This window comes from Anser brachyrhynchus (assembly GCF_964034855.1).
Source record: "Anser brachyrhynchus genome assembly, chromosome: 9".
Classification (NCBI taxonomy): Eukaryota; Metazoa; Chordata; class Aves; order Anseriformes; family Anatidae; genus Anser; species Anser brachyrhynchus.
The window spans coordinates 13,524,878-13,535,542 of NC_137703.1; the positions used below are offsets into that span (position 1 = coordinate 13,524,878).

The 10,665-nt window shown below is 34.9% G+C and overlaps 1 protein-coding gene across 18 annotated transcripts in view; it reads left to right on the forward strand.

Annotated features, from left to right (window-relative positions):
* The window catches only part of DLG1 (discs large MAGUK scaffold protein 1), a 167,075-nt gene that overhangs the window by 152,986 nt on the left and 3,424 nt on the right, over positions 1-10,665 (forward strand). For 13 of the 18 annotated variants that reach the window (XM_080604847.1, XM_080604858.1, XM_080604864.1 and 10 more), the window contains 6 exons: positions 214-255; positions 3,467-3,517; positions 5,076-5,177; positions 5,425-5,597; positions 9,026-9,135; positions 9,519-9,610. In XM_080604847.1, coding sequence (XP_080460973.1) covers positions 214-255; positions 3,467-3,517; positions 5,076-5,177; positions 5,425-5,597; positions 9,026-9,135; positions 9,519-9,610 — 570 coding nt within the window. Of the gene's footprint in view, positions 1-213; positions 256-1,921; positions 1,958-3,466; positions 3,518-5,075; positions 5,178-5,424; positions 5,598-9,025; positions 9,136-9,518; positions 9,611-10,665 lie in introns of all 18 variants that reach the window. The other 5 variants (XM_080604854.1, XM_080604855.1, XM_080604856.1 and 2 more) reach the window with 2 other exon arrangements.

Genomic DNA, 10,665 nt, shown 5'->3' on the forward strand with positions numbered 1-10,665 from the left:
TTTTATTAACATCCATTCCTTTTGTGTGAAATTAAGCTTGATCCTGAGAGCTATGAGAAGTACCTTAAAACTTTTATATGCAGTATGTATTGATTTCAGCATTTTGATATCACTGTTGTCTTTCATCTGGATTATTTTTGTCAGTTTGCTTTCCTTTGAACTCATGCCATTAGTGTGTGTTCCTTATTTTTTTCCATTGTGTTGCAATTTCAGAGCATGTAACCTCTAATGCCAGCGATAGTGAAAGTAGTTACCGTAAGTGTTTTTAAGTTCTTTGTTTATTTACAACCTTTGTTTAGTAGCTCTTTGTTTTTGTCTCTCTGTCTTTTCTGGGTATTTACATGTTAAGTAGAACTTCATAGTAAGCTTCAGGTCAAATCCATGTTCATGTGTTTGTTGGGTACTGCAAAATTTGCTGTCTTTTTTTTTTTTTCTTTTTAACTGACTAGAGAGAATAATTGCAAACCTCCTTCATGGATATTTTTTGTCGTTTATGATTGTCTTAGTTCAGCTTAATTTGAATTAATTCCTTTTTTTTTTTAAATTATGCATGCTAGCTACAGCTGTTAAAAGCCAAATGTACATTTAATGTTGACAAATATAATTGTATGTAGTTGAGCTTAATAACTGAGAGCATAACTAAACTGTGTAATCTGTTAAATAGTGTAATAACTATCAACAATATTTTATTACTGATACTCAGATAAAACAAATAGATACTTCTAATGAAAGTGAAGATGAGCAAACATGTATTTACCCTAGCTTTTCAGCTTTCATATCTCTATTTTGTCAAGCGTGGGTGCTTAGTCTGAATTGTCTTCAAAGCATATGACACGTTAGTTGCCGGAGTCAGTTATGATAAATTAGCATGCTAGATCCATGCTCGTGTGCGTGCCCCCACCCGCAGTATATCTTTTAAGTACTAGGCTGAATTAGCTTTTTTTACTAACCCAAGCTAAAGCGCTATTTACTTCTACCCGAGCTACTAGAATAGTACATGTTCCTAGTGTGTAATAGTGTAATATGCTATTTGATGCTGCTCTACAATGCTTTTTTATTAAAAAAAAAAAAAAAGGGGGGGGGGGGAAGGATGTAGGTTGTCCCATTTCAGTCCCATTGGTCATTTCTAGTGAACAACTCCTCGATAAGGTTGCTGAGTTCACACCTGAAACCTGGGATAGAGCAGAGCAGGAAGATAAAAACACTGTGGATTTGAAGAGGAACAGAAAAAGGAACAGTAAAAGTCAAGCAGTGTGACAGAGTGGCTCACTGATCTGCTCCTGGGTGCCTGTTAACCATGTAAGAGGCACTTCAGAAACAGATATTGTATATGTTAGGGTAATGAGGAAAGTGGTTCACAAACAGTTACATCTGTTTGGAAGCTGCAGATATTGTCAGGAGTAATGAGCCACAATTTTTCATACAGATGATTACACTCAAGGAGAGAATTTATATGTGTACAAAAATCCTCAGTGCTTACAGTGCTTAACACTGTTGTAGACTAACTGCAAAAAAAAAAAAAAAAAGGCAGGGGAGGCATTCGTGGCATTCATGTTCACTGAGAATAACACAGATTTAAGCATGTATCGAAGTTGCTGTTGCCTATATGACTAACTTACAAATTTTAACCATTTTTAATGATGTGCCATTAAAGCTATCTAACTGTGACTGTTTCTCCATAAATTTGCTGCTTTCTTTTTTCCAAGTTTCTTGAGGAAAAACCTTGCTTTATTAACAGCTTGCTTTCTTTACATTTAAAGCTCATTATTGGTACTACTAGTTAGCTTTTTACATCTTTATTACCTGAGAAGCCCTGATTTTATTATGAATGTCATGGATTTGCTAATCCGAATGTGTAATTCCAAGCACTTTTTATTAAAATGATTTTTTAATTTCTTTTTACTGCTGTCTAATATGAAAGTTATCTTGATTACAGATGAGTACGGTTGTTCAAAAGGTTCATTCTATTAATATTCATTTTTCCACAGTATTGAAAAAGCAATGACAATATATACTTTTGGCCCTCAATCAGGGAATGCTTTATACTTGTTATTATCTCTTTAATAGTCTGCTTAACTAATTTTTGACCTTATAGCAATGTGACTTTTCCAAAGAAGTATCTAATTATATGTTAGCTGGATATTTCATAGATGAGTTGATAGTCAGTGATTCCTTATTCTTCTCCCTAGCCTAAAAAGGGTTCTGAAAGTATATACTGTCCTTCTAAAATCCATTTGCATGAGTGACTTTTTGAGATATTAAAATATACAGGTTGCATGTTTCCATGTCTGTCTTAATATATTCCTCACTTGCAATACCTTAAATTAAAATGCTCGTTCATGTATTGCTGTAGCGCAGTTGGAATGCAAATTTTTACAAATAAGAGAAATCTTTATTTCTCTTAGAGATTGTAAAGTTCAAATTTAAAAGATCAGTGGTCTTTGCTATCAAATAAAGAACGTATATATAGAAGCAATATATGAATTTATAAAAGCCTTCATCTGCCATCTGTTTCTGTAAGACGGGTATAGCATTAGTGTGTACCTCTGTATGAATTCCAAAGTGTGTTGTAAAAACTACACAAGTGAGTTATTGAAGCACTGTATTTTATTCAAAGTTCATAGTTTTGTCATATAATTTAAGCTTGTGCATTCTGAATTATAAATTCTCTGCTGTCATGGAATTGATTTTTAGTGATTGCTGTGCAAGAAATATTACTCTGAGACATTTTATTGGACTAGAAATGTTCTTTTAGAGAGATGGCAACTGAAGTATATTTCAGATGCTTTCACTAACATTTAAGAAACTTGCAGCTGTCAAAGGTCAAAATTTAGTTCTTGTAGTTTCATTCACTGCTAATGTGCTTTCTGAAGCTGAGAACAATACAAAACTTTCTTCATTTTCAAATTCATCTTTTAAAAATCTCTAATAAAATAGTAGTTATGTAGTAGAGACAACATAATATTTTGTTGTGGAACTGAAGTGGTTGAAAGTGTTTATATAAATGCCACTTCATGAAAAATTTACTGGAAGGGATTTACACCTTGACATACATGTTTTCAGCTCTGTGTAAGTATAGGAAAATGCTGTAAAAGCTGGCTTCAAAGTATGGAAAATGGTAATGATGACAGTAGCATTGCCTCTAGCAGTGAATGGTACCATGCATGCATTTTGTTCAGGGAAACATAAAAGCATTTCAATAGTGCTTTAAAATATTTGTGCCTGACATGCTAACATATCTTAAGAAGTTATACTATATGTGTCTTATGCTTTTAAAATTTTGTTTGGCTTATCTTTGTAATTTTTATAATTCATCGCTCTTGAAAAATGTCCTCCATCAGTATCGTTGTAATGCATATTTTACTGCAGAATGTCTATATCATTGTGGTTCATTAAATGACTCAATGTAAATATTAGTGGTTTAGAAAAGCAATACATAGATATTTCTTTGCATTTTTATTTTTAGGTGGCCAAGAGGAATATGTGTTGTCATATGAACCTGTCAATCAACAAGAAGGTTTGTAGATCTCACTTCACACAATATTCATCCTCAGAATGCTCTATGTGCCCTTATGTATTGAGCACCATAATAAACTTCTTCACTATTTTTTTTTTAATTTTTGCTACCATTATTAAAATAAATAAAGCATAAAGGCATAAATTATTAAATACAATTGATATATTATTTAGCACATAATCCAAAGGTGTGCTAATTAGCAGTGGTTCTTTCCATTATGTGGTTTACGTTGTGTAAGGAAAATAGGGTATATTGAAGTTACATCAGTGTGAACCTCAGAAATAATAGTTTGCTTCAGTTTAATATTGCTTTAGCAATCCTACCATTGCTGTTCCTTTTTTTGTCACAGCAAAAATCGTATCAGATTATTTGTCTATTGTAGCAAACTTTAGTTGAAGTGTTTATAAAACATTGTAGTCTCTTATTTCTGTATGTGCTCCTTATATATGGCTTATTTGGTTAGAAATTGCCAAATAAAAATCTTCAGAAAAAAAAAAGAAATTAAAATTAATTAGAAGAAAACACTTCTTCACATTTGGATTTAGATTTTTTTCTTTTCTGATTTTTAATGGGATCCTATCATTTCTTTTTCACCTTGGTCCTGGTCGTGCTTCACGGAGTATAATAGATGTTGAATTTTTACTCTTTCTATTTATCACATTGATTTACATCATCTGATACATTGCTCATATATTTAGAAATATAATTTGTAAAAAGGCATACTTCATTTCTAGTACCTATAAAATACGGTAGCAAACGAAGTAAATATACATCATACACAAATTGAATTAATAGAATCTAAGAGAATTCTTTTAGGAATATATTATTACCACTGGAAGGAATTAGTTTCAGGAGTTAAGTTAAAAATGTATCTTATAGGTCAAACTTTAACTTGGATTTACTTGTGTACTAATGACAGATTGAACCTAAAACTGAAATTTATACAGCTGAAATGATATGCTAATAACTAGATATTTAGACATTATTGTCTTCATGGCTCTTGCAGTATAATTAGGTATCTTCTGCTTGTCCTTAAATTCCAACGAAAAGCCCTTTATTGCTTTCTAACAAATGAAGCATGTTTTAAAAGATGCTATAGTTCATTTTATAGGGGTGTTAGTAGTTAAAGAAGCTATAGTTGAATGTTTTCATATGCAAGTATTTAAGTGGTAGTCTTGGAAGTAATAAAGAAGCTTTTCCCAACAGAGAACTCAAATTTTAAGAGCTCTCCTTGAATTGAAAAGATTTTCAAACTTCTCATTTTGCTGTTTTCATTAAAATGAAGGGTGTTGCTTTGTGAAAAGTTTATTTTTTCCCCAAGGCTTCATAATTCAAGCCTCATCTTCAGTAGTAACCCAGAGTAGTCAATTGAGAGTAAATATCTGACATCTTTGACTGCTATCTTAGTTAATATACATTCTTCAACTTTTTTTTTCTTTTTAGGAGTACATATTCTTTTAAATGTTAAGACTGTTACCATATGATAAAGTTTATTTTGTTGAACGTTAAAGGGTAGTCATCTCATTGAAATGTAACTTATTTTATTTATGTTTAATAGTCAACTATACTCGACCTGTGATTGTTTTGGGACCCATGAAAGACAGAATAAATGATGATCTGATCTCAGAATTTCCAGACAAATTTGGCTCATGTGTTCCACGTAAGTGTCAGCAAATACTAAAATTATTCTGTGTCTTTTGCTACCTTCTTGATAGACTTACCCTCTGTATATTGAGTTTTAAAACTTAGTATATTGTCTAAACTTTGTAAGAGCTATCTTAATTGTCAATCATCTTTTTGCTTGTGACAATTTTGCAGTATAAATGGAAGACTATTTTTGGATGTTGTAGGGGAAAAAAGTCACTGTTTCTTGTTTTGCTTTAAAAATTACTGGTTTATATTTAAAGATACTACTAGACCAAAACGAGATTATGAGGTGGATGGACGTGATTACCATTTTGTCACTTCTCGAGAGCAAATGGAGAAGGATATTCAGGATCACAAATTCATTGAAGCTGGCCAGTACAATAATCATCTTTATGGAACAAGTGTCCAATCAGTGCGAGAAGTAGCAGAAAAGGTAAATCAGTGCCAGTTACTTTCATTTACTGAGGTGATTATCTGACTGTACTGAAAGGGGAAAAGAGAAGAATGGCAAGAAGCCACTAGGAACTCTGTAACCTTAAAAGGACTTTGTACAAAACTAGAAACAAGGTGCACTGTCACAAATACATTTAAGAGAAATAAAGAGAGCATTGTGATTAAATTACTGGAAAAGGGCAACTGTAGTTTTTATCTTGTTATAAAAAGAGAATAGGGTGGAAAATCACTGGAATTAGAGGCTAAATAGCTTACATACATAGATCATTAATTAAGAATAGTGGTGGTGGAGTTGATTAATATGATGATCCATTTGATGCTATAGACCTGTGTGGAAAAAAATCTTAAATCCGTGTGCCCTTCATGGATTTATTTGACAAAGGGGAAAGAGTGAATGTAGTAAACTGTTTTAGACAAACCGCTTACATGAATGCCACTACATTTTGAAGGCTGTTTTCTTCATCGTTTTTGACTTGAACAGGTTTTCATTAACTATTTCTTGCACATATTTCTTTATTTGAGATCCCCGAAAAAGAGTGGGAGAAAGGAATCCCATTTCTTAGAGTACAATGTTTGTTTTAAAGAGAATGGATTTGTGAAAATCCTTTGCAAATGTTTCACGTTAGGTTGATGAATGTTGTTCTAGTTAACTTACAAATACAGTGCAATTACACTAGAGAATATCTGATCTGTGTGAAAGACAAAACAGCTATTTTCTAGGTGGGAACTCATAAGCATGAGCACTTTCTGTTTGGACACACAGAGGGTAAGTGTGGTTAATCTGTGTGATGTGGGAATGTAGTTAGTCCTCGGGAAAGAAGTGTAAACCACTCTGGCCAAATGGATAAGTATTGTTATTTCAGGAAGGAGTAATTTACTGGAATCAAAAACAGGGAGAAAGTGGTGAAATTTTGTGGTTCATATGATGAAGTTTTCTTCTGCTGTCTTACCAACCCTGTGGAATACAGTCTGGTCCAGTGGTAGATACTGAAAAAATTAAAAGAAATTGATTACAAAATCATTAAAGGAAATGAACAATACCTGGGGAGGCTGGATGAAGGTGTAAAGCTTTCGTATGTCATTAAATGATGAAACTATTCATTGAACAGCTTAAATGTTACAAACTTGTTAGCAGTTGCTTCAAGTGGTCGCAGAGATACCATCTTTAGTTCCATTCTAGACCCAAAATTGGCTGATTGGCTCTTATGCCCATCTAGTGGGATTATTAGGACACAAAACAATTGTGAATTTTTTGTAAATTAACATCAAGAACAAAGTACTGCCAGATGACTCCATGCTGGGACTTTGGGTAGATGCAGCTATTTCTCAGTTCCAACTAACTTTATTCTGCTGGGATGCAACAGCCAGTCCTTCAGAACTTGACTTCATAATTACGGTAGGGGTGCAAACTGGTTGGTCTGGTGCTACTCCTTCCTTAGAATCACAGAATCATTTAGGTTGGAAAAGACCTCTAAGGTCATAAAGTCCAACTCTTAACCTAACCTTCTTGTCTTCCTCTCCCCCTTATGAGCTGGGTCTCTTCAGTGAGTCTTATTACTGGGACACAGAAGACAATTTCCAAGTTTTCTGTGATGAATGTAGGGGCAAACCTGACAGAATTGATTGCTATTACCCCAGAACCGCCAGAAATAGTATTCTTGCAGCAGCTTTAAATTGTGCTTGTTTACCCTCCTTCCAGCTGATACCTATCCCTCTTGTGTCCTTACCTGTAATGGGCACAACTAAAGATGCTTTTTGATACCATTGTTTAGTTATTGTAAAAGAAACTGAGTGCTATGCTGTGTTTCTCAATCAGATGCAGTGTAATAAGGAAATAAAAATACTTAAATTGTTTAAATGTACAATACAAAGAGCACAACAGCTTCCATGAACGACAATGTGATAATTGCATCGTGAAGTACTAGCGTTTCTTTTCCTTGTCTTCCAAATCTTCTCTTGAAAGGAATTTTCATATCTTCCCTCCTTTGTCACCACTAGCAGCTTGCAAATCCCTGTGCTGGAGGGCACTTTTAATGCACGTTCACTATCAGTATGGAGTAAATCATCACAGTTGTATTCTACAAGGTCCAGCACCTCTGCTGTGCTGGCAATCTAGCCTTCTGTCATTTGTCCAATGTCTTTCAACACCTGGCATAAGTTGTTGGACCAAACGCAGCAAATACTAACAGTACTATCACAAAGGGAACATGGACCTCTTAATTCTCTATTCCCAGAGCATGTACCACGTTTGAAGAGAAGCCATATGAAAGATATGGACAGGTCAGCATGTGTAGTAAAATAATGTGCTAGAATATACAAACACTTGATTTAAATGGTAGCAGTCAGCATCCATATCCATGGCCTGGATCTTGGAAATAGTTGAAAGCAAGCAGTTTTGTATTGTTCATGTGGGAAGAACTTTTCTATCCTCTTTAAAAATTCCTGAAATAAAATTCTGTAGTCTTTGTTACGCAAGGGATTAAATGTAAATGAACGTGGTGATCCCTTCTGCCAGGAGACAGAAATGTGTCAGGCATTCCAGACTGCAGTTACTTCCTTGTTCTTGATTGTGGCCTCCAAGAATGATCTCCCAGGAGTTCAGAAAGTATGTTTTATGATATAAGTAACCTTTGTTTTCATAGTGCTTGTGGGTTTGTATCCTGGCTCACAGAATTCTGTCATTCATATTAGGTGTCCTTCTAAAGAAAAAGATTTTCTCATTTTAGACGTCCAAGAGTGGTTTTCTGCTCTTCTTCCTCTACCGCATCCCTTTCTGAAATGGTGATGTCACACATTATTCATATGCTATTCAAAGGAAAAAAACAAATATGTGGAGTGGAAATAAATGTGTCTAGATAGGAGTCAAGCAACAGGAAGAGCTTTTGAAATGAGGAAATCCTGAGATGATGGAGAGTTACTGGTAGTGGGAGAACAGAAACCCTGCCACATTCTGTTTCAACAACCTGAGGAAGAAATAGGTATTTGTTTCTAAAAAGATATAAAAAAATAATCAGCCCAAATAAATGGCATTCACAGTCTCAAACCTGATGTTCCCCAGTGTGTTACCTGTGGGGAGAGCAGAAGGATTGTATCCAGTTCCATCTAACAAATTGACAAATCTGCTCACCATCTGTGGAGGCTATTCTCTTAGATACGCCAGTTGAGGCATCTGGTTCTTCTCTGACTTGTGGCGTGGCCACATCCTTAAGTGATCCTTTAAATAAATACAGTGTTAAAAGGTGATCGTTTTTGATGCGGTTTGGTGAAATCTTGATATCGTTGATGCAGATGCTCCAATTCTGTTGGCTTCAATGGAAACGTGGTTTCTCTTCTAAGTTATTACACTATGCATAGCTGTGACTTAATCTTTGCTTATTGCCATTTTCCTTTTTCTTTCTTACTTTTTAGGGTAAACATTGTATTCTTGACGTTTCTGGTAATGCGATCAAAAGGTTGCAGATTGCCCAGCTGTACCCAATCTCCATTTTTATTAAGCCCAAAACAGTGGAAAATATCATGTGAGTAAAAATACTTCAGGCTAAATTGTTTGAGACTGTCATTGTATTTGAATAGCCAGCTGCAAGTTACGTGAAGATAATTGTAATACCAAATTTTAAAAAACATGTAATTATTTATTTTGTTCTGGAAACTTCCTGGGTTGAATTTCTAGGGACTGCTAGGCTGGGTTTCTAATCAAGAAATCAAGAGTGCTCAAGAATGAATGCCACTACAAAATTCTGTACAACATAGTGTCAGAACTGCTCGTTCTCAGGACAGTCGCCACTTAAATATGTCATTTAGTAGACTGCCTCTTATTAGGTTAATTCTCAGACAATGGCTTAAAATTTTATTTCAAAAGATTACAGGTATTTTTTTATGTGTATAATGTTTTCAATCTCAGGGAAATGAATAAACGCCTAACAGAAGAACAAGCCAGGAAGACATTTGAGAGAGCTATGAAACTGGAGCAAGAATTTACTGAACACTTCACAGGTTTGTTTTCCTTGGGACTGTTCCCTTGCCAGAGTTGAAATTTTATTCCTTGCCGTATAGTAATTATCTTACCATTGAGATAAGGTTGAACTTTGTTTTCAGGCTGATCTGTGATTTTTCTTGAATCATAGAACCACCTCCGTACTGCTATGCTGGTGCCAATTTTACTAATGAATTTAGTATATACAAAAGTTTACCAGTAGCTTAATGTAGGTTTTAAAATCTTGAGGCTTTCTGTCAGTTTTCTAGGTATTGAAATGCAGATGTTTGCTTTGTTGCTATGTTGTATACTTAAAGCTTTTATTTGTAGAGCTGAGATTACCTAGCGTTTAACTTCCAATTTTTGAAATTGGGAAATAAAGAATGTTAGTAATTAAATCTCTGGTATTATGGCATGACAGACTTATGGTACTTAGGTCCAAGGCATACACAAATGCGGTTTGTTAACTGTAACAGCAAGGGGTAGGCTATAAGTACTCAAACTGTTTTTTTTTGGCATTGTGGATTGCAGAATGAGGAGAATGATCAAGTCAGGACTTTTAAGAGGACAGAAACGAGCCTTTTTTATTACTGTCAGAGATAGGCACTCCCCCCCCCCCTCTTTCCTGTTACGTTCTTTTGCAATGTTTCAGTGTTTGCCCCGTTTGCCTCCTTTTTGTGACACATCACCTTTGCCCAGTTTCTTCTTCCCCATAATGCATAGGCAGAACTGCAAATGCAAAACATCCTTAAATAGTCTGCTTATCCTGAGCAGAAACACTGGAAAGTACGGTGGCTTCACATGGGTGGAAGATGAAGGACCCAGTAAACTCCCAGCCTGTCTTCCTGCTGCCTTGTTCTCTGCATTGTGTGCTACCCACACAATGAACAACTTGAGTCCCTCCCTTTTTTGTTGGCATCCCTATCTGCTGCCTTGCAGCCTTCACTGTTTATCCGAAGCCTACATCTAGCTCTCCAGCTCTTCTTATAGCTCTTTATCCATCTGCACCTAGAAAGCTGTGGGACTCTCCAATATAGATTGCAAATTCTCTCTCTTATAGAGTCATTTACCAAAT